The 25,150-nt window shown below is 38.2% G+C and overlaps 1 protein-coding gene across 5 annotated transcripts in view; it reads left to right on the forward strand.

Annotated features, from left to right (window-relative positions):
• The window catches only part of MTA3 (metastasis associated 1 family member 3), a 142,889-nt gene that overhangs the window by 107,307 nt on the left and 10,432 nt on the right, over positions 1-25,150 (forward strand). For 2 of the 5 annotated variants that reach the window (XM_063328577.1, XM_063328575.1), the window contains exons 17-18: positions 5,159-5,190; positions 12,392-12,546. In XM_063328577.1, the coding sequence (XP_063184647.1) occupies positions 5,159-5,190; positions 12,392-12,546 (187 nt within the window). Of the gene's footprint in view, positions 1-5,158; positions 5,191-12,391; positions 12,547-18,130; positions 18,159-25,150 lie in introns of all 5 variants that reach the window. The other 3 variants (XM_063328576.1, XM_063328579.1, XM_063328578.1) reach the window with 3 other exon arrangements.

Below are 25,150 nucleotides of genomic sequence, written 5' to 3' on the forward strand. Positions count from 1 at the left end.
CAGTGATTGCTTTTGTTTTGCCAAAGTCAAAACACAATTTCCATTCAACTGTAGTTCTCACGCTTATTGTATCTTCTGAAATACAATTTATTTCCAAGGGTGGAAGTACACTAGAAATTGAATAGGGGATTTTTACTCTTTTTTTTTTTTTGCTTCTATTTCCTGCCTTTCAAAAATGTATCTTAGAAGACTTAGAAGGCTGCTTTGCCTATGTTTGGTTCAGAAAACCACAAAACTAGAGTTGCATTCATGCTTTGATGCACCACTTTGTGTGCCACACACTGCATACATTTTGCTGTACTAAGGAAATGAATGCTTATGAAAAGAATATAGCATTGTATCTCTGTATTCACTAGTGTAACAAGTGCGTCTGATAACAGCAGGGATTAGAAAGAGCAAGCTGTGTTGGGATCGCAGATGGAGGAAAGGGCACTTCATGGCGAATGGCCCCATTTCTGCTGCTGAGTCGGTGTTTCTGGTTTTGTATGCAGGTAATGTGTAGGCATGAAGTTGCAGCAACACTGGCTTTTCTGATTGGCAGTATAAATCAGCTCTTAAACCAGCAAACAATAAGAGCAACTTTATAATTAAGATAGCATTCAAAACACAATGCAGATAACCAGAACCTAATTCCTGGAATCACTGCTTTCCACTAGCATTACTTTAAAGAATTAAAGTTGCAGAAAGAGAATCCTGGCTGTTGGATAACAGGATTAGCAGCGTATTACCTCACGAATTACGTGTTCTGGATGCGAGATCTGGAGTTCATACTTAAAGTGCTTCTGTATATGATTACTGTCAAGTAGGTGGATTATTTTTTGTAAGCTGTGATTGCAGAACAATAGTTCTGAACAATTTTATTATATTATGCAGTAGGGAAGGCACCTTCACAAAGTGCTTTGGCAGTGTAAGTGGAAAGATCCTGCATCTGGGGAGAATGTTTTGTGATGATTTTGTATGGTTTTTTGCTTTTGCTTTTCTCATCTGTATATTGTTTCTCCCATATTTCAAATTTCTGGCTTGCGAGAATAAGGGTCTTCCTCAAATTAAGTCAAACTCAGTATGATTATAAGATGTATGTATATTGCTATCTTTTTTTAATAATACTTTTGAAGTAACACTTAATGTCACTTGTTACGTTGCTACAAACTGTGAGGGGAAAAAAACAATTATGTTTGGTTTCTTATAAAATACAGAACCCAAGTGGAGAAGAAATAATGAAACAGTCTTCCTTTCCCAGCTTATTTCACAAGGTGGTCCATCCGCGGTGAAAATGTTCTTTTTAGTCTTATGCACCATGATAAGCTGTGAGTGTTGCTAGGATTAAACTAAACACCTTTGCTATTGCCTGTCTGCCTTCATTTTCCACATGTTTAAATGACATTATCTTGAAGCGTATTTATTCTGGAAGGTTTAGAAAAAGGGCACCTTTCTTAATACAGGTGAGAAAGATGAATATCAGATAGCTAAGTTCCCTATCAACCCGCTGTCTAAAGAATAGCACATATAAATATAACACATGAACAGCTGGAAAAGGACTGGAGCATTATTAAGGATGTGGTTTCTGTCCTGGCTTGAAGAATCCTTAAGGGAAAAAAAAAATGTTGCTGAGGCATAATATGTAAACTTGAAATAATTCTGTAGCTGGCCCCATCCCTTAGCAGTGGACTTTTTCCGATTTAGCCTTAAATAGTTTTACAGTGGGAAATTTTATAGTCTCCTAGTGCCCATAAACAGGGAGAAACACTTGATTGGTCAGTGTAGTTCATAAAGCAACTTCTAATGTGAGGAAATTTCTTTTTACAACTTATTCATTTCTATTTGAGTTCAAATGTTGTAGGAAGAGCATACGAGCATCTTAGGTAGTTTCTGCTGTTGGTGCATCAGTTTCTCCACAAAAAATAAACTTCTAAACATCTTGTCAATACTGAAGTTGCATTTACTGTAATTTACTCACATCACATCACCAAAGCCCCTTGTTAGTGGTGATGTCTGACCGTTTCTGTTTCAAGTGGAGCAATGCCCTTCACTGGCTCGTCATCAGCCATACAGAGAGAATCATTCTGTATCTTGGAGTTTTCTGGTACTGAAGAAGTGCAAGTACAGATTATTGCCTTGCACAGAATCATTTGCTAGAACTCATTTATAAGCCAAGTGTCGACTGAGATTCAGAGCCTGGTTATTTAAATTCCCTAAGGCATTCTAAAACTTGGCAGCTAAAACTGAAAATTCAAAGTTTTGTCTTCCGTTCTGTTGAACTGAAAATTCAAAGTTTTGTCTTCCGTTCTGTTGAACACCAAGACGTTTGTGGTTTTTAAACAAGCTCTGTTGCTCTCAAGCTGCACTTGAGGTTGCCTGGGTGTGCAGATCTTTTGTAAAACACACCTTTTTGAATGCTGCACGACTGCCTTTTTAATTGGAAGCAAGGGCTTTCTTCCTTACTTAAAAACAAAGTTTTGTTCATGCATAAACATCGGTGAGAATGCTGCCAAATCAGGGTGTAATTATTTTCTGGAAGAAATCAGTGTCTCCTCAGTTCTAAAATCTGAATATTTGGGTATCAGAGTATGTAAGAGTTTAAATTGTGTAACAACAGCACCTTGATTAGTAATCTTTGCTAGATCCTAGAATCTTTTGACTATGTCTGCTTATTAAATAGTTCTTTCCATAGCTTTTTATTTATGAATATACTCAGGTCTTTCTAAAAAATGTTTGGCAAATTAGACGATATTTCACTATCTACAGCAATTAAGCTAAGAAAATGTTTATATTGTATAATATAACACAGAGAGGTTACTTTACAAATATAACAGATCTTTCTTCGCTTCTTTGCTTGGTTTTATTAATTGGTTATCAATATGGTAATATCCTGGAGTTAACAGCTGTTGGCATTGCATTAAGAGTGTAAAGTATTCTTCAAAAATACACTGTTAACAGCCTCCAGGTACATTCAGCTGTTCATCAGTTCCCTTTAGGGGAGATATTGTCTCTTTCACTCAGTTGTCTGTGGAACTGAGATGGTGACGGAGTATTCTGGGACATCATGGCTAAGCGCAGTTTATAAATTTGGCATATAAAGCCTATGCCAAAAGCATAACACCTCTGAGTAAGAGGGAAGATTTTATTACTGTAGTATCTGAGTATAAAAAGGGTGGATTTTTGTTTGTCCACTTTGATCGTTTTGGGGGTGACTGGAAGTGCCGTGGAATGTATCTTCTCTATATGTCAAGAGTGAAGAAGCCCTGTCCTTTTTGTTTAACCTGATAATTGGAACGAGTCCTTGTCTCAAGAGCTGTTCAGGTGGTTATACCCTCATGAATGCAGCCTCTGGGTTTTCTCAGGAACATTCAGGTCCTGAAATCTTATTTCACTGGGATGTCAAAAAAATAGATAAACTTATAATAACAAAAATAATTTTACTGTGAAGATAAAAAATGAACAGATTATATAGTTCTTCACCCTACTGTGATATTCTCTCACTTTATAACAGTGCCAAATAGATTCAGGTATCAGGAAACGGTAGCCTGTCACAGTATTTAATTTTTATACTACCAGTTTAAAACTTACAGGGACGGACTGGTAACCTCAATGTATTTTTATATATGATAATTTTTGTGAGGGGAAAAAAGAGAGGAAAAGAAGGCTGGGAGGGGAGCTCACAACTATAAAATATTGGTGGCTTTAGGTAGGTTATCACTTTACAGAACCTTTATCAATGGGAAGTTATTGATACCTGTATTTATTTAATTTTTTATTTATTTAAACTAGATTTGATTAAGGATGAAGACTCGTGAAAACGTAAATGTAAACTATATACAGGAATTACTGCTGAATATCAGATTGAAGTTTCTAAATAGTTGGAGATGTTTAAAATGGCTTGTCTCTTGTTTCTATCTGTGATTGAACTATACCTTCAGACTGGTTAAGATGACTGCTCAAAATGAAAGAGAAACACCAGTTTGAGAGTGTAATTACCATTTTTTCAGAAACAGGTGTGCAGCTGTTCTTTCTCTTGTCCTTTTAATCTCTTTAATACTATTTTTAACGATAACAAAGTCCCTGGAGAATTCTTTGTGTAAGTGATGCCAGTTGGGACCCTGTAAGAATTGCAATTTGGAACTGGGGCAAGAATAACTAACCCATTGTAATTGTTGTATCTTTATTTCACTTGCAGAATTGGGACCTTGCTGATTGAATTTGTGCAGAATTGTATACATTTTACCCAGAATTGCATGTAGTGTTGCTACGTGTCTCTGCCTTAAGAGCTCTGTGTACTATAGCGGATATGATCTCACCCAAATTTTTGAGCAAGTCTATGAGATTGCTAGTAGCATCACCTTGCATCTGATACAGCAACAAATTTTCTTGCAGTTTTTTAACTGATTAGGAGGATGTTTAGTTGCTGAAGTTATACCGCTTCAAAAAAGAACATGGCTGTAATATGACAACTGTAGTGTTTTAAAGCCAAAGATGATGAGATTTCTGTCCTTGAGGGGAAAAAAAGCAACCGTAACTTAATTTAAACAGCAGGATGAAGTCGATATTAGCTATTGGCCTGGTCATGATTCCTCAAGTTTTATATAAATATAACCATGAGTTCAGTTGACTGATTCCCGATTTATCATATAGGAGAGAATAATTAAGATTTCTGGATGTTACACTTTTCAATATAGTTTGTAAATTTCAAACTGAGAATCCATCTCAAAATTCTCAGAAAATTGATTGTCTAGTTTTACAAAGCTTTTTTTCAAATGGGAATAGTAATGGAATTATGCTGGTACTATTTGTATTTTTTTCTGCAGAGTTAATCATCCATGTTAAATGATGCCATATGTTAAAAGCAAAATGAAAAAAAAAAGGCACTTCTTGAAACATGAATTATGAATTAGTTCCATTTTTATATTTTCTTGCAGAACAAGATAATTAAGCAAAGCGAATGAGTGCAGTTAACAGCATACTATAGTTGGTCCTATATTTTCAGGACCAGTGATGATTCGCATGCTCGTTTCTTGAGAAATCTCTCCAGTCTCTGCATTTCTGATATGTTCGTTGTTGTAGCTGAACAGTAGCATCTCAGCCTTCAGGGTGAGCGTCAGAAAATAGGGCTTTTATGGATAAAGACAATACTCTAATATGCTGTGGTTCTTTTGTTTTCCAGAATCATCCAGCCATACAACAAGAACAATAATGGTAAGTATAGAGGAGATTATAGGTATGGATCTGTCTATAGATATGATTTTTCTTTTGAAAACAAAGTGGATACGGTGGTATCCTAAGCCTTTGGCATGCTTTCTTCTAAAGTCACGTATCACTGTAGAGATAAAATGCATCGGTCTGTCATCACATTTCATGGGAAACCTTGGAAAAAAAGTGAGGTTGAATAGCTTAAGAAGTACCAGTGCTGTCAGTTTGAATCGGTGAAAAATACAGTTAGTTTTGTCTAATATGTATTTAAGTGATTTTTTTATTATGTCAAATTAATGTTGATAAAAATCTCTTGCATTTTGTGTGTATCACGTGTCAGAGCACATTTAAAGCTCAAAACAATAGCTGAGTAATTGCTTGCATCACATTCCTGTGAGGCCAGTTTCTGACTTTACCTTGAGTCTGGTAGTTTGGGTTGCAGAAACAGAGAAATGTTTAAATGGACAGATACATCTTCAAAAATGAGATTAAAAACTCTTATGCATTAAAATGTCATGGATTTAGTTTCTATCTTGGTTTTTTATAGGGTGAGAAATTTTATCAGTCTCTTTCTGTTTCAAACTCCTAATAAAAGTTTGATAAGGACTGAACAAAAATTCACATAAAGAAAACCTGTCTCTGACTGGGAATGATTCATTCCTATCCTGTAGATATTTGGAGGGAGGGCTATCTGCTTTTGGAAAAAGTTTTTTGAGGCAAGTTTTGAAATTTTAGAATAAACCCCAACAAAACATGATGTGAGCTTGTTTGTTTTCATTCCTACAGTTTTCAGGGCGTCCCTTCAAGTTTATTACCTCTTCTATAGCTACAGCACTTGTGGGACATAAAAATTCACATACAGAAACGTGATTTAATAGGGGACAAAGGGTGAATTTAATTCCTTGCCTTTATCATCAATAGTCATTAATAATCCAGTGCAAATAGATGAAAAACAGGGAAGGACTACAGATTACAAAATTTCGAAATAGTAGAGAGATAATCTGGAAAAAGTCATGTTTACTACTGGATGTGAGAAAATCCTAGTCTGTTTAAACAGATGCATTTCAAAAAGAAGATGCTTAAAGTTATTTAACCGTATTCCTCTGCTATAAGATTTTGGAAGGGACTGAAAATTTTTTCAGTATTTCTTTCCAATTCTGCATTGGTGTCAGGAAAAGAGCTAGAGGTTAATGCTGAAGCTGGTGAAAAATTCACTCTTCGTTTCCTTTTTTTTCCTAGTAATTTTACTCTGAAGATAACACATTTTGTTAGTTTCTCTTTTCCATTAATGTATCAAAGCAGCTCTAAAAACTGACCCAAAGAAATGTGGGTTTTGCCTATATAAATGTGACCACACCAAAACATGGCCAAGCTTTAAAGAGCTAAAGGAAAGGTTTTTAAATAACTTCTGTTGTTGAGATTCCTGTGTTGTGAACCTCTCCAGACCTCTCTGCTAACAACTCGGGTCGCTCAGACTAATGTTCTGCAGTCAGTGCGCAGTTAACTGTCCATTGCGCTTACATAAATAAAAGTACAATTGAAAATAAGTATTCTGTTTAGTGTGAAAAGGTTATAACAATATGTCCACTCTTCTCTGCAATCAAAGCGTAACCGAAGGTGTAATGGAAAATGTCTTACTCTCCAATGAGTGGGTAGAATACATCAGTAAAGCCAGAAAATACACTATTCCTTGCGTTAGAAACAGTATGGCATTATCTATTCAATACAGACATAGCAAAGCAATACTAGTGAGATCCATTTTCTTAATGACTACTGCAATAAATAATTACCCTGAAATAAAGTGCCCTTTTTCTGACTGATTATGGTTAATACTGTAACAGATAAAAAGTTATTAAAGCATGATTTTTAGTCAATCAAAATGTGAGAGGTATAGCAGCAAATCTGTATATTGCCTTGCATGCTTTGATGTAAAAAAGCTTTCGTCTTACCAAGGCGAAGTGAAACTCCTTTTAAGTTGCATTTATAGGTGGTGGAATAACATAAGGCAGGCATTAAATCTCATCTTTTCTCTGAAGATTCAGATTTATGTTAAAATCAAAGCAAATGAGGAATAGAGTGTACTTTGCTATGGAAAAAGTGCAGTTTTTCTGAGAACATTACAATAACTCTTCTTTTATATTTAAATACAATGATGGCTCCCTGTTTTTTTGTTTCAGATTCTTGTTTGTAAAAATAAAAAATGAGCACATTTTTTAAGGGTCTGGGGAGGGGATCTTCTATGTTTTAACTATAAAACAAATTTCCTCTTATTCTGTGGATAGACACCAAGATTAGTCTTTCACTGCTGATTGACTGATTTTTATAAATAAATATTTAATTTAAAATGCTGCTATTAAAGACATGGTTTATTCAGCTTTTGTGTAACTTCCATGAAATACAGAGGCTATAAACATCACAGTATTTTAGCAGATGCTTTGGAAAGTCAGCTGTGGGGTGTGGGGGTTTTTTGGGTTTTTTTCCTCCCTTGCCCAGAAAAGTCATTGACTTGCATTTTCAGCATTACATCTATTCTAGCTGTTTTGTGAAAGCTTTGATAGAAAATCAGGAGGTTCAAAAGTAATACTTGTGTTGACTATTTGCTAATTTCTTGTATATGATCTGTTGTTTGAAAAAAAAAAAATTAATAGCCTTCAGGTTTCTTAAATGAAATTCTATACCCAGTATGAATGTGTGCCTGCATGCTGGTATGAATGTGTGTGACTCCATGCTCTGTGGAGACTGTGTTTTGTAATTTTTGCATTCACCTCAAATCTCTGTGAATAAGTAAGCTAAACTGGCGCCAGACCTTGATGCTTATTAGAAATATAAAGCCAATGCCTTTGCAAGTAAGAACACTCCAGGTGTGGAAAAACAGAATCAATACCCGATTCAAATTTATTTAACTTATTAAATGTAATTCTACACTTGTTTTACACTGTATCCTGTCATAATTAGGTCAATGCAAAATATATTGAACCAATTAATATGGATTATTACCAATCATCTGAACATGCTTGATTTCTTCTAGTGATATTTTTTCTCCATGTAGTGAGCTGCTTTTACTCTGTTTCATTTGATTTGATTTTTTGTTTAAAGATACAACAAAATATTTAAAAATGCACTGGGCTTTTTTTCCTTTTTGAAAGGATGGGGAAGAACATAAGAGATCATAAATTCAAGGCCACTTAGGAATTTATGACAATCCACTTAAACATTCTTTCAGCCACAGCATAAACATTCACCATTAGTTTTTACATTTATAATGCCTGTTGGTGTTCTGTATTCAGTTCAAAGCTGGATGTCTTTTCAGGCTATTCAGTGGCTTGGCTATTTATATCCCAGTAGAAGGGGAGAAACTTATAGACAGGAACCTCGACTGTGATTTGAGATCTGAGTCCCGTTTCTAAATTTGTACAGGATTCCTCCCTTGACTTTCCAACATGCATCTTAATATCCTTGTGCTTGAAATTCCTCTGGGAGATAGTGAGGACAGGAGATTTACCCTCCATAATAAAGATGCTGTCTTAAGTGGCCCCTTTAATATAAGGTGTTTGTGGAGTATCTTTGTAGGTGTCATTGGAATAGTATCCAAACTGTGTTGGACTGGTGGCTGCCCCTACAGCACATATCACGTATATAGTGATGATATACAGCTAATTCCTCTCTTTCTCAGGCACAGCAAAGCCTTACGCCTGGTGCCCCTGTGCTGAAAGACCTGTATTTGTAGTTAAGCAACTGATTGAGTCAGTAACTGATTGAACGAGTGCTGCTGCTTCCAGAAGATTTAGCAGAGAGAAACACATTCTCATGTAGCTTCTTCACGGAAGGGACTATTACATTCATTGAATGTTGGAGGTGTCTCAGTTGCTCACTGGGAAATTAACATTTGTGTGTGCAAATGGGAAATTCATGCCCCTGCAGCTCTCGGAAATCAAAACTGTGAGTGAAATACCTGAGAATGGTACCCACAGAGAAATCTTTTAGCAGGGGACAGGTGAAGCTGTGAAGACATTATGACAAATGGTCTTCCCATAAGCTCCTCCTTGTTGAAGACTGTGAAAAGTTTGCCTTTAGGCTCAGAGGTCTCTGAGGATGTGTTCACCCTGCAGCATGTAGACCTCCTGTTTGGCAGGTGAAACTCTTCCCAGTAAGCTCTGTGATACAAGAGATCTCCATGAACATATCCAGATGGAGATGAGGAAAAACTTGGGAGGAAGGGGTCACTCGTGAGGAAGGAGGATTTCTCCAACACGCAGTTAGCAAACATTGGGTAAAGCTCCTGCTGCTCAGGTGCTGCTGTGTGATCTGCCACTGGGATGCGGACTCTTATTAATACCAGTGGTTTTGTCGCAAAATATCATCACAGCTTATTAGCGATGTGCACAGTCAAAATCAAAATGCCAGCTGCTAATTGCACACAGCAGTGTTACGATGAAATGATTGGAGCTTTTTGCATGCAGGGGGCTTGAATGAATAGGGCTTCTGTGGTAGTACAGGTAGTGTTCCTGAGGCTTTCATAACCTTTCTAGTGTAACTGTGTGCTAGAGGGGGAAAATTTAAAATCATCATAATTTTTAAAAAAGCATTTTACAAGTACTTTGTATGAAAGTTCATTTTACTCTTTGTGTTGGTATTAGTATGAGAGTGATGTTGAATGCTCATTTTTGTACATGGTGATAAATACATTTCTGGAGAGGAACTAATGAACTGGTTTTTCTACTCAAGAACTTCAATTATTTTGTTTAACTAGAAATTAAAGATAACGTGGTCCCTAGCACATCCTGAAGAACAATGATCTTATTTTCTCTTATCCTTAAGTGAAATGTAATTAATTTTTTCAAATAGCTTGAACAGACCGGGGGAGAAGGGAAATAAAAAGGAAAATTATAACCAATAGGATGCAGCAGAAATGAGATTATATTGTAACCCTTGCACCATTTTCTCTAATGTTATCTCTTGCCTGAAATAAGAGTTAGGGTCTAATAAAAGTAGACAAAGCAGAAGTTCAGAACCAGTAATGACATCTATCTCTGCCAGGGAAAAAGTATTATGCAAAGCATGTACTTTTCCCATCAGGCTTAACTGTTCTACAGAGTTTATGCCATAGGAAATACACTTTTTGTACCTTGTACATTTCCTGAACGTTTTTGCCTGTGCATGTTGTCTCGAGTAAAGGAAACATTCAGTGGTGTATTAGAAAGAAGCCTGGGAAAAGACATAAACTATTATATTTGATAACTTAAACCCATTTCTGACTGGGGAAACAGTGCAAAAAAATTGCTGTTTGAGCCCTTGAATACTCCTCTGTAACGTGTGGCACTGCCCATTGCTAGGTGAAAATAGTTAGTCTGAAATCTGATGTATGGCAGTGTTTTCCGTGCATGAATTCTTATTCACTTTTTGAGCACTATCCACTTTGTACACTAAGAGATCATCAGTTAAATACCTTTGTGGATTTCTAATTTCTTCCAAACTATGCATTTTATCCTGAATTTATTGTAAATAAGCTGAATTGCTGAATTACTTCTAGTAGCATGTCTTTTTGTTCTTCCTCCCCCCCTCAGCCAATACAAAAAAATGTGAAAACCAAAATGCAGTCTAGACACTGAATAAAAAAAATGGAAAAAATTAGGCGAATATTTAGAGGGACTACAAAGATTGATTTACAGCCCTATGTGCGACAACAACTAAATTCATCATAAACCTTGTTTGTCTCTAATACAAAGGAAGGTAGTTTAGCTCTAAGAGGGAGTTACATGTGACTCACTCAAATTTGATGTCTTGTTGCTCTTTTATTGTTGTTTGGGTTTTTTTTACATCAGACGTAAGGAGTCATAGAGGGGAGTGTTCAGTTATTTGCACTAAAATAATGAGCACTGGAATTTTTTGTTAAATGCATAAAATTTGTCCAACTGAAGGGAGCAAATGGCGTGGATCAGGGTGTGTTGAAAGTTGTGGCATAATGTGAATATAATGCATTGAATACGAGTGTAAGAATTGTGCAGAAGAAATGAGGTCCTTATTATTTTTGGCTGTTAATGTTTTTACGACATGATTTAAGAGATCAGTTTTGCATTCTGTTGTGCTAGTCTTTGTGGATGCCACCAGCCCCTTCCTTACTCAGTGGCTGTGGAATTAGTCCCCTAATTAGAGGGTACTCCCATGAATGTGCAGCACTGTGGGCATTTTAGAAATACTACAAAAATACAGAATGTGTAATACCGGTATTATTTCACAATGACAATAGTAATTCTTCCTAAGAAAACATGGTGTTGAATCCATGTGAGAGAAAGTAAGCAAACTTCCATCTCTGTATAATGTCTTCTATCATATCTTTTTTAATCTAAGTGTTATTAGTTAGCCCTGCTGATAATTAATTATGTGGGAAACAAGATTCAACTTTCCAAAATTAATATGTTTGTCATGGGATATTCCTCAAAAATGTTAGCTACAGACAGTATAGAAAACATTATTTTCGGTCTCTCCTTTTCATATATCAGAAGGCAGCTTCTCTCATTAGATCTGAGTACTTGCTCTCTTGTTGGACAATTATTTCAGGTAAAGGTTTAGTGGAAAATTAATGCATCGTTTTATGTTCAATGCTATCTGTATTAAAATGAACGTAGACATATTGCAATCGGCTCCAATATGTAATGACTGTTTAGTAAACCTAAGAGCCATGGCACCAGCAAGGTGATATAAACCTTTGTAACCCTGATTAGGGTTGGCAGCAGGACCAAACCACTTGTCTTATTCAGTGACTTTTATTCAAAAGGAAAGACAGAGAGAGTAAGGAACTATGAGGTGCGAAGCGTGGGTTTTTAAAAATTAGGTTAATGCCATAATTGGATAAAAAACCCAAGTCTTATATCTCATTGGTTGGGATGCTGGGTTTTTGCTTAGAAAATGTGAATTCTCTCATAAAATCTATGCGTTTCTGTCGTGGAACTGCTTAGTTTATGTCATTGATTCATACCTCAGTTTCTTGTTGTATAAAATGGCATTAGCAGTAGTTAATTTAGTTTTTACAGAGCTTTAAGACCTGTGGATAAAACACGTGAATGCTCACAGGGTGTTATCCAACCCCCATGTAATGGTTGAGTTTTTGAGAAGGGTGCTGGGTGTAGGCTGCCCTTTACAGCAGAATTCGTTAACAGAATTATGCTTATTCTCAGGCAAATACCTTTCCCTTTTATTATGATTTCAGCATGCTGCTCCTCATGTTCATATGACTAATGGTAAGGCCTTGCAAGCCAGTGCAAGTGCCATTAAGACAAGCACCATTCCAGTGATCAAGAGACAGAGGCAAAATTGGCTTGATGCTTCAGATGATGGTTTCTTTATAGCTACAGAAGAGACCAGGTAAGAGAAATAAAATCTAAGCAGGGAACGAGGCTTCACTGCATACATGTTATTTATCCACTATTTAAATAACAGTTTTTGACATTATTATTTGAGGTTGCATTACAATGAAGAGCAATGTTACATCAAAGCTTGTACCCAACGTAGCATCCCTTGCATACTAATATTATCAGTATTTCACTAATAAAGCTTATTCAGTCAGGACTACTTCTCTGTGGCAAAAATTAGAACTTTTTAATTGTTACTAATTTTAGTTCATATGCAATGAAGTTTGAGGCACTTTTGATCATTCAGCAACATGTAAATGCATCTGCAATGTAGGTTATACTCTAAAATTTTCAGAAGTTGAAAAATATATAGCACACAATAGAGAAATATACAGCAGACAGCATCTTTTCCAGGCTAGAAATTGATTTCCTTTAAAAGCAACTATGATGATAATCTTTTTCAGTCTTTCATTTACAGATTAATTGGTAAAATTTAACGAGCTTTTGCTTTTCCCAGTGAAGCTTGATATCACGGAAGAGTCACTAGTTTTCTGGAGGTTCCTCTGTTCTTTTCTTCCCCTGTTAAGATCTGGCCATTGCCTGATTTAATTTAATTAAGCTGTGGTAGCTGGGCGTGTTATTTAAGAACCTTTCAAATCTTGCTTAAGCAAGGGGATTATTACATCAAGTAACATCAGCCTGCTCCTCACTTCTGTGATGATTTCACAAGCCTAGAAAAGCTGGTAGTTGAACAAAAATGTAAATAATAAAATGAGGGAAGAGGAAGAACATATGTAACTATAGAGCTAACCTAGGAAAATGCACATATTTAGTCCCATTTATGGTAGATTCAGCTCAGGAAGTCAAAATACTAGTACGTGACAATTTTGGGGTTGTTTCAAGATCAATTAAATATGGCACTTCATTTTTCTTTTCTATGAGGAATGCAACAATTCAGAGAGAGTGGTAGGAGGATGATGAGCTTTTAGGCTTGCGACATCTATTCAAGACTGATAGCATTTACTATTTTGAGAGTTGTTTGATGCAAAGAGCTTAGTAGTATCAGACTAATCCCTAGTGATGATACCCTCAAAGTGAGACTGGTAACCTTTTGAAGGTTTAGACTTTTCAATATTTTTTTTCAATTATTATAGAGAATTGCCTGTCAAAGGATGAGATGAGTCCTACACTGACAGTGTTTGTCTCTCCCCACTGATCTCCAAGGTAGCCCAGGCAACTGGATTAGACTAGTTGTTTAAATTCTAGGTGATCAAAGTATGGTGAGATGAGTCCTGCCTCTGCAAATCACTCATCCATGATAGCCCTGCCTGTTCCAGTGCTAGGAAATTCCTTTCCCCATTCCCATGGCTGCAGAGACCATACCCAGGCCAGGCAGCAAGGCAGAAATTGCGTTGTCTCCCCTTCCACATCAACGGTGGTGGGTGAACCAGGGGCTTAGTCCTCATGACTCTGTGTCTGCTACCCGTCTCCAAATTATTAAAGGTCTAAAGGGTAACATTTGAAATCTCCTGGTATGGGGAGCACAGGGCAGTTAGACCTCATTAATACTCCCTCAAACAAGGAGGTGCCTGAAAATGTCATGCTGCGTCACACTGGCCAGTGCTGGAGAAGCAGAGCAGGGAATGCGCGAGGGCTGGTGTGGGTTGAGTCTCCCCAGTACAGCCATTCCCAGTCTGACCAGAGCTAATGCTGTAGATTCAGTGCCAGTACATCAGGACACATGCACGTACCTTCCTTTTGTGCTAGCAACATATAAGTAATAGTGCCTCACTCACATTAATCTTCAAAACTGTAACTAATGGAAGACAATAGCTTTTTATCCTCTGAAGCTCTGTTTCACATTTTCCTTCTCTCTCACAGGGCTTTTTCTTCCCTCTCCCCTCCCCGCCCCATCCCCATCCCCATTGATTCCTTCCTACCTCAGGCGTGCTTTCTCCTTTCTAACTTTTTCCTGTGATCCTTCGATTCCCTCCACCTTTACTCCAAGAGTATTTAGAAGAGACGGTGTAGCTTGTTCTGCTTTCAGCTCTCACTTGCCTCCGGCCTTTGCAGCTTGAAGTGTAAAGCACTGCCTGGTTCTGCTGCTAGGAATGCACTGATGCCCAAGATGACAATTAAATGTTCTGCTCTTTGGGGGAAGAAGTGGGAAGAGGGAAGGGACACTAGTCCCTGACAGCCAGCCTGTCCTGTGAGAGGACTTCAGGTAGCTGTCCTATGATAAAAGTTCAGGTATCTGAGCATGGCCTTGGCTCAGTTGGATGCAATATAATTTCAATGGGAAGAAATATCTAGGGAGGAGACACTTATAAAAAAGCAGCAAAGAATTTATCCACTCCTGCCAGCGAATGAAAAAAAAAAAAAAAATTCAGTTGCCAGTTTGCAGCCACTGGTTGTTTATATATGTTCTGAACACTCAGCTCAGAAATAACCATCCCATTTGAGTCAAGGTAACAACTCATTCTTTAGGGCACTTGTTTCGTGCTGCGTCAGGTTCTAGTCTGTTTTATCATGTGTGTTTTTTCTTTAAAAAAACATGTAAGACAGACATGTAGAACCATAGAATTGTAGAATCATAGAATAGTTTGGGTTGGAAGAGACCTTTAAAGGTCATCTAGTCCAACCCCCCCTGCGATGAGCAGGGACCTCTTCAACTAGATTCGGTTGCTCAGAGCCACGTCCAACCTGACCTTGAATGTCTCCAGGGATGGGGCATCTACCACCTCTCTGGGCAACCTGTGCCGGTGCTTCACTGTGCACATTGTAAAAAATGTTGTCTATATATCTAGTCTAAATCTACCCTCTTTTAGTTAAAAGCCATTACCCCTTGTCCTATCACAACAGGCACTACTAAAAAGTTTGTCCCCTTCTTTCTTATAAGTCCCCTTTAAGTACTGAAAGGCTGCTATAAGGTCTCCCTGGAGCTTTCTCTTCTCCAGGCTGAACAACCCCAACTCTCTCAGCCTGTCTTCATAGGAGAGGTGCTCCAGCCCGTGGATCATCTTCATGGCCCTCCTCTGGACCCACTCCAACAGGTCCATGTCCTTCTTATATTGGAGGCTCCAGAGCTGGACGCAGTACTCCAGGTGGGGTCTCACCAGAGTGGAGGGGCAGAATCTCCTCCCTCGACCTGCTGGCCACGCTTCTTTCGGCGCAGCCCAGGATACAGTTGTTCTTCTGGGCTGCAAGCCACATTGCCGGCTCATGTCCGGCTTTTCACCCACCAGTACCCCCAAGCCCTTCTCCTCAGGGCTGCTCTCAATCTCTTCATCCCCCAGCCTGTATTGATACCGGGGGTTGCCCCAACACATGCTAATTACGGCAAAAGGAAAAATATTTTCCAGTATAATTACAGCCTGCAAAAGGGAAACTATTTTTCAGAATAATGTTTTGTTTGCAACAGTCCACAACAATTTTCATTTCTCTGTCCTAAAACATTTTTGTTTGTGGAGTGAGGTTCAAGATGCATGTTTCTATAAAACGTAAAGAGTCTAGAAGGTAAATTTTCTCAGACATTTAGCTAAAAAAATTATACTACGATAGTTGGTTGAGGAAAAAACATGTTATATCGCTGCTAAACTAAATAAGATGACAGTGTATTTCATGCTAGCCAAGCCAAAGATGCAAAACATGAGCATTCTAAATTTTATTATATATCAATAGACAAGATGAATATATGTATTTATGCCTATAGCTCCAATTTGGAAGGTATTTTAAAAGAAATTATTATCATCTGAATAAGCACCAATCATATTTCTGTGAAGTTAAATATCGTATAGCTAATTGCTGACTGATTCCAGATATTTGCAGTGATGAATGAGTAGGGAGCTAAATATTCAGAGCAGTGAAAATAATTGTAGAAATTCTACATCATCTAAGCTTTCCAAGGTAACCCTTGGAGTTACCCTAGAATTTTAGGGCAGTGTCCTTCACTCTGCACTCAGACCACAGTTCAGCAGTGCCAGCAGGTACACTTAAAATTTAGTGTGAGCATATGTATCATTGAAACAAAAAGACTGGAGTTTGCATCTGAAGTTCAACATATTTTAGGTGCTGCTCTGCTCTTCAGAGTAGAATGGGGATGTACGTTGTATCAGTTGTAATGTGCATCCTCATACATCTCAGCTTTTTTTTTTTAAAGTTGTAGCTATTTGAATGCAGTTTTCTCCCCTGTTGCATATCAGTATCTGCACATCTGGGGCAAATTCCCAGCATAATTCCCATTTGTATTCGCCTCTCTCCAAGCCCTGAGGCCTCTGCAAAGCTGGGCTGCGTATTGGCACGGTGCTGAGCCCCAGTCGTTACAGCCCCTGGCCAGTCTGGGGAAGGGACAGAGTGAGTTTGCATCTGCCTACGTATTAGTGCCATGAATGAATCACCTGTATGAATTTTTTGATTGATCTATATCTATATGCTCAGTGAATTTCGCCAATAAATATAGAGGCTCCCAGTTTTGCTATTTCGTCTGTAGTGAGAAGCTGCATTTCTCCATTCAGAAACCTTCCTTGTGCCTGTGTGAGTCCAGCTCAGTTGGGGTTTCCACACCTCTGTCCAGTCACAGGCTCACAGCAGGGATTAATCTAGGTAGAAAACCAGGTGACAGTTCAAGAACACTTTCTTTTACATTACATCGTAATTTTATGTTGATCTTGCTGGATTTAACATTTTTGTATTTTTTCTTTATTCTTACCCATTTTGAATGAAAAAGGAATTCTTATTCCTTACTGCGAAATAACTTGCTCAAGATTTTACTCTAAAGTGCAAATCTGTTTACACAATTCATTGAAAAATGACTCTTTAAAGGGCCTTACATTTATCACTGCTCACCAGGGGAGTCTCCTTATTTCTTTTTAATACACTTAGGTATTAGCTGCTAGGATTCTCCTAGCACTAAGTGCATGCTTTAGGATCAAGCAGAAGTCTCATAACTATAAAAGGATTTTATTCAGGACATCGTACTAGATCACCTTTGCTATAAGGAAGCTTTCTGGGTTTTATTCCCCTTTTGTTGACAGCTGTGATGTGGATTCTATTGTAGGCCCTGCTAGAGGTTAATGCAGAAAGTGACTATATTGTGTGAAATTCAGTTCTTTATACTGAATCACCATTCTGGGAGTTTAATTATAATTGAAAAAATGGGACAGTTCGTATTACAGGCTCCAGAAGTTTAATAAAAATGTAATATATCAGCTCAATATCTGTTGAGATATATAAGACATAATCATAATCTGCGAGTAAAATTAGCAATATAGCTGTTGGATGTCAAGGGAAATGTATCTGTTGATTAAAACTTTTCTTACCAATTCTAGGTATGCAGTGTGCATACAGTTCCTATACAAAGTCTCTGTCCCCAACAGAATGCACGTGCATGCTAATGGTCGTACTTGTATAGGGACAGATAAAACACTGTGTGGAAAGTGAAATATTTTTTTTTCAGCATTTGCATTATAAGAAATGTGTGGAAATGTTTGGCTGAATGGGTTATAGCAGCAGATTCCATATGCTTTCCCTTCACGGGCCAAAAAGCATATTTGCATATAGAACTGCAGTTGAATGACTCGATGCTTGTTTCCTTTCAGTGCTGAAGCAGTTAGAAACCTTCTCACGGTAAGTGCAACTCCATTGGGAATGAGTTAACTGCAAGTGCTAAAATTAGAACGTGATCTTTAGCTGTTCCCAGTAGACATTGCTTCCTTTTTGCTGATAAAATGATTTGAGAGGCATCCCTGTGGCAGCATTATATAGGCAATTTTCATATTCTTCACTTTATGTTTTTCCTCCAAAAGGAAAAGCTTCCCTTGATTTGTTCAGGTACTACATAAGGATGTCACAATTGCTGTGATAATTACCTGATACCACTCATTTTTATTTATGCATGTCTCATAGCACACACAAAAAGCTGAAAATCAAAGTTGCATGTTGAGAAAGATGAGAATGTGAGGCTGACTACCAGCTTCAGCAAAATATTGGGTCTTGCCTTGCCATCAGTGGTCTGGTTCTCTTGCAGAAGTCGGGGGGAGTAACGCTGGTGCTCACAGCCCTTCCAGCTCCTCCATATGCCGCTAGCATCCTCTGCACTGTAGCTTTATCAGTGTAAACTCTAACCTGTGCTTTTAAAAGCGAACTGAAAACTCAGATGAACCAAACTCTTCTAAGTATCACCAATATTAAGAGCTGGGAATGACCTGCCCTTGGCCCTTCTCCCTCCCACATGCGTTTTAATCGATGCTTAGACAAGGTCAGGCACGGTGTTTGAGTTACCACTTGTACGACGTCGCTGGGAGAAAAGGGAAAAGTGGAGGAGTAAGTCTCCAGTGCCCGGGATTTGATTTACAGTGTTCAGGTGAGGGTCTAGATCAAAGTCAAGAGTTCCAGTGCTAACTGCTGTGCTCCTTCTTCCTCTTCACATGTGCAATTCATATCACAGAAATGGTCATAGGTACGTTTATTCTTTTTTTTTTTTTCAGTTGTCCCCAACTGTGCAGAAAAATTTGTGCACCAAAAAAAGTATTTTTAATATACACTCAGGGGTGACCTCTGCTTTTCATAAAGATGAGGCAGTTTGATTTGAAGTGGGATCCTGGTTTTGAACTTCACCACACTTGGATCCGGAGCGTAGTGTATTTTCATTTCTTACCTGCGTGGCACTGTGGCCATTAGACCCTGACCCCGACCCTGTAAGTGACTGCATGAAGATGCCTGGCTGAACCCTTGGAACATCAGCTGCAAGCCTGAGTATGTGCTACATCAGCTACTACCCTCTAACCAAAAAATCAGCCTCTAAGGATGTAATTTTCTGGTTCCTTTACTTCTGCTGTATTATATAGTTGTCATACATCTTGAAAAGCAGGGATTACAGAATATATCCCTCAGATTTATGTCTAATCCTCGTTGATAGGATTGCAAATATCTTATTGATTGGCCGCAGCGGAGTATAGGCGAGCTGAAAACCATTTCCCATCACTGTGACAATACCGCATGCGGGGAATTTGGGAACTGTCCTTGCTGCAATTCAGGAGCCATCCTACTTGGCTGGCTACTGCTCAAAGTTCTTATCTACTCATGAGAGTGAAAACCATAGTCTAATATGTGAGCTATCGTTTTGACCTTATTTAACGTTGACTGTTGATGAATGCTACGCATTGTTCACACCTTATAAATCATACTTCTTCCCTGAGCTATAGCTAAGGTACTGTGGTACAGAATCGCAACCAGCCATATAGAAACTAGATCATAATCTCTTGCTATTTGTTTCTCATTGAGCAGCTTTCATGGACCTACGGATATTTTCTTTCATTATTTATCTACATGAGTTTTTCCTCTGGCTCCTTTTACAGCGCCTAAGTCAACGTAACACTACTGTGATAATGCCAAAGTTTGTTTTTAAAAGCAGAATCATTCCATGAAGCCAAAATCAACTAATTTGAAGAATGTGAATTATTTATTTTTTTAACTTCTAAAAGGCAAAATAGATATATACATGGAAAACATGTACGTAACAAAACCCAAAGTTCAGTGTAAGTTGTGCCATTAGTTAGAGCTGGTAGGTTTGAAGAGTGTATGATATTAAGAGTTTTGCGTTATCAGTCTTCAGAACAAATGAAATACAACCATTCTGGTTTGGAGCTACGTATTCGTCTTCTCACAGTTTAAGATGAAGTTTCAGTGACATTGTAGTAAGCTACTTACTCTGTTTAAAGCTACATGGCAAGGGAAGGATGTTGCAGTGGTTGGAGTGCTTACCTAGGACTTGGGAAAACGTGATTCAGTTCCCTTCTCCCTCACAGACTTCCCGTGAGACCTCAAGCAGGTCTTTTAAGTCCGTATCTCCAAGCATTTCGATGCCTAACTCCCCGTACCAAAATAAACAAGGTGCCTAAATACTTTCTTTGTTGAAGATTTGGAGGCAATTGTCTAGGTACCCTCTGTTCATTCCCTGAAGAATCAGATGAAGAGTACTTTATTCTTTCACAGGGCTGTTGTACACGGAGCAGGTCAGAAGCCTTACAGGGGATCTTCTTTCAGAGAAAACTTTTTACCTTTATTGGTAATAAAATCTCATGGAAATGCCATCTAGAGGAGTCCAGAAGCTGCTGACTGAAACTGGGTGATGTGTTAGCTTCAGAGGTGTCTCCACTGATTAGCAGGTGAAAATTAATTAGTGCACAGCTTTGGTCATGACGGCAGGGAGACAAAAGCTAAGAACAGATGGTTGTAAATGACCTAGTTACTGCTGCCTGAAAAGTCACACCGTTGGATCTTGTAAAATGATCTTTTCTGATCCCACCCTGTGGTGAGCAGAAACTCAAATATGCCTCCTCTCTATGGCGGCTTAGATACCAAAGTATATTTTGCAATTGCGTCTTAGGTAGGAGCTTGAATGTGGTTAATTGACATGACTCAGCTAAAGAGCAGTGACACATTTAGAGGCGTTATTCAGCCACTTGCAATCTTCTCCGCTCCCTTTGACGAAAGTGATTTCACATTCAGGCAGTAGCTGCAGAAGTAGCCAGAGCATTTTATATTTGGGAAGAGAAATATAATTTCTGAAATGAGACTTTTTGCACAATTTTATCATCTTAGGAAACTTGGGGGAAGAAAAAAGAAGAACTTAAATGAAACACAGGGAAGATAATGAGCGCATTAAGGATTGTCTTAAAACACAGATGTTAGTGGAGAAGCTCCTGTATAAGTACTTAACTTTTCCATAAACCTCCCTCGCTTTCTTAGACCTTCCAGACCCAATTCAGCAAAGCTCTTAAATGCATGCGAGTCCCACTGGGGGCAGTCCGTCAGCTAGTCATCACGTAGTCAGTAATACACCTTCTGTGTCAGATGTTAAATTGGGACGTCATGCAAGTCTCTTAACCTGTTTTCTTACAGTTCTGGACAAATTTTGAATTTCCTGCAGTATGGTTGGCTATTTCAAAAAGTTTGCCTTAGGAAGCTGTCTTTTGTGTTTGCGCAGAGGATTTGATGTAGCTGAACCCAATCCTCTTTACAGGATGTTTTAACTGAAGGTCTTCGGGCTTAACTTTTTGTTAGCTTGCTGCTCAGCTTTTTCCTAAATCCACATCCCCCGTGGGAATGTTTCATCTTGTAATATTTGGTCGTCTTCTATTGTGAGAGTTAAAACCAATTTGGTTTTGAACAAGAAGAAATTTTTCTGTGAAGAAGCATCTTTGTATGGGAAGCCAATTTCTCTTTTGAAGTCTTGGGAAACATACAAAATAACAATAGGAATGCTAACTTGTCAGACCAGCATAGTCTTCTGCATATTTAAGTATCAAAGAGAAGATAAAGACAAGATTAATTATACAATTGCTACCTATAGCAAGGCTAGAGTAACGTCTACTCTCACCGTTCCTGTGTCTAAACCACAGATGTTTATCACATTAAATCTTAGCTATTAGTGATTGCAATCCTCAAACACTGCACAATATCAGTCTTAAGAGATCTTTTCCCCTTTTTACAATTTCTGTGCCATGTGAGCAATACTAATTAGTAGAAGCTGGACACTGGGTTAAGAATTATTACATCTGAAGGCAGAGAAATACACAACAATAATGTGCATGTAGATATGGAAACTAGGTAAGTCCTGTGGTGAACACACTGATGCTAAAGTTAAATAGCAGAGAAGATAAAACTGTGCTGTGGTGAATATGTTCAAAATACAGTCAGTGATCCTCACAGTCTTAAAATTCACACAGAACTGCCTGCCAACTTTCATTTATAAGTTGTCCTGTATTGGATTCTTCATTTCATATGACAGATAGAGGACTTAATTCTGAGCTAGTCTATGTTTCAGTGTACAGTGTATGTATTTAATTATTTCCTTATTATTTTCCTCTGATAGTTTTTTTTTGGGGGGGGTGGGAGGGTTTTTTTGGGTGGGGTTTTTTGGGGTTTTTTTCGTGGTTTTTTTTTTGTTTTTTTTTTTTTTTTTAGTTTATTAAGATCTTTTACATGCATCACCCTCTGGCATTAATGTAAGTAAGGCTGTGGAAAAGGAAATATTAGTTGGTTTCTTTTTGTGAAAAAGCTTGCATAAGTAACTACATAGGCATTTTAAATGTAAAATACTGAGGAGAACATAATGACTGTGGCTGTGAAAGCCAATCACAGAGATAACTATCAGTTCTTGTCAAACACCTAAGGAGAAATGGCTGGCTGTTTTCCTTACTTGTGCTATGGATAGAGGCTAAAATATTTACCTCACAAAATACAATAAGTATTGATCTCATGGAAAAAGCACGGATCTGCACTTTAAAATTCCCAAATTGCCTCTGTTGCTTGATGTGAGACACCAGACAACTAATTTAACCTCCGAGTATCTCCACCTTTTTGTCTGTAAACTGGAATAATATTGACGTATACCTACTCTTAAGGATGCCGTGCAGTTTTTCAAGCAGTCCAGCAAGCACTATGAGATACTGACATGAAAAGTGCTGGCCATTAGAGTGGAGAGAAGGATGAGTGGCCAAAAATTAGTTTGAATAGACCTTTGGTAACACGAATATTTAAAAAAAAAAATATCCAATCTTTGAAATGAAGCTGACCTTAGAAATTAGCATCAAATCATTCTGTGTCAAAGCTTTCCTCTGTTGATGCCACAGTACAGATTTCTAATCCCTATTCCGCATTGGAGCTTCTGTGTGTAGAGTAAGGGGTGATTATGGAGGAGATTGATGGTGTGGAGCTGAGCCCCAGGGAATGGTTTTGTGAGGGAACTTTTGCTTTCCAACTGTTTCTGGTAAGGCTGATTAATTTTGATTTTTCAATCCTTGCTTAATAGCAAGTGGCCAGAATGCCAAGAAGCTCCTCCAAATATACTCTATTGGTACATATATCATTCCAGGAAAAGTCTATACATAATTGATAAAGAGGAAAAATATTGTCAATTTTTTTGAGCAGGTAATGTTATAAGCTGTAATACTGTAAACACAGTGTCCAGGGCAAAAACCTCAGATTAAACCTACCCTGAAGTAATCAAACAAGGTAAGAAAAGACAGACACAAAAATACTAATAAAAAACCATACAAAAAGTTTTATATTGAAGCAGTTCTCCTAATAAATAAAATACTAAAGTAGTTAAGATGGGCTATTTAAAAGTGCGTCAAAGTTGGAATCAGCCACAAAAGTAAATGATCTTTTTCCCCTATGGAGCATTTGTATGTACCCCATAGGTATGTACCCCAAGGCCAGAAACATAAGTTGTACATTCTCAAAATTTTTGTCATCTTAAATTCTGGGAAAATGGTGGAATTGAGAATTAATATGCAAGATGTTCAGGGAGTAGTTGAAAGCAACATTGCGTTCCACTCTTAGCCAGCTCTAAAGCATCTTCTCTCCATTTTTTTGCCTGTCTCAGGAAAAAAATATATGCTGCCATGTGGGTAATAGTTTCATCTAATAACATGTGATGTTTAATCAATACACAGAGTGGCCATCCTTCTGCAGAATAATTAGATGGTAATGAAAATTCCTTTTGGCAGAGTATAAAGTTTACGTAGTTTAGGAATTCCCCCGCACCCTGCTGATATAGTTAGGAAGAATAAAGGAGTTGTTTTGAGATCTTCTGGCGTTTGTGCCTATGAGCTGTAGAAGGTTTTCCAGCTCCTTGGATTCCCAGGGTGCCTACGTATTGACAAATCTGCAGTGACCTTGTGTGTGTTCATGGGTAGGAGAGGTTAAGCAACTCTTTCTTTATCAGAGCAGGCTTCATGCCTTACAGCCTCTGAAGTCGATGGTAACTGTGGAGAGGTTAATGAATTTCAGATAAGGTGCAGAGCAGCTGTCCCATAGCTCAGGTTACAGGTCTCTTGAAGCCTGAGCCGTTGTTTTGTTTTAAGGAGTATGAATAATTTACTTTTTACCCATTCCATTGAGCTACCTTTTCTAAGACTTATCAGTTCTAATCCATTCTACGAAGCTGGATGCTGTGGTGAAATGCCATGAATCCAAAGACAGGCCTTTCTCCCTTCTTCAAGGGGGAAACTGCCTGAGGAACACGGCTCTGTGCATGCCTCTGCCATAGCCGCTGCTGTGTGGTGTGTAACAGGAGATACTGTCCCCGCTGCGTTAACAAAGCTCCACCCAAGAAGCAGGGCAAGTCACAGAATCACAGAATAGATGGGTTGGAAGGGACCTTTAAAGGCCATCTAGTCCAACCCCCCTGCAATGAGCAGGGACATCTTCAACTAGATCAGGTTGCTCAGTCCTGAGCTATGTGATCCGTGTTGATCTCTGTGGTGTCCATCATTCCTACCAACCAGATCAAAGATTTTTTTTATTTTTTTTTAAACTGTGCCTACCTCAACTCGCTCTGGTAGGGCCTCTGTGCTGCTGGCTTCCATAAGAAGTCAGCATTGGACCGAAATTGATATGTAATTGTTCTTGTCCTAGCCATCTGCCGTAGGTAACCTTAGTCTCCTGGTGGTAAGTACCAAGCTCACAGATGAACTGGGAGGGTAATTTCATTGCTGATTATTAACATTTAGACATCATGATGACTGCTGTGTGACAGCACCTATTTATAATGGTTCTTAAGAGTTAAAAGTTTTTCTCAGTTCCAGCATTCAACTGAAAAAAAGAATAGT

Source organism: Chroicocephalus ridibundus, chromosome 3, assembly GCF_963924245.1.
Source record: "Chroicocephalus ridibundus chromosome 3, bChrRid1.1, whole genome shotgun sequence".
In the NCBI taxonomy this organism is placed as follows: domain Eukaryota; kingdom Metazoa; phylum Chordata; class Aves; order Charadriiformes; family Laridae; genus Chroicocephalus; species Chroicocephalus ridibundus.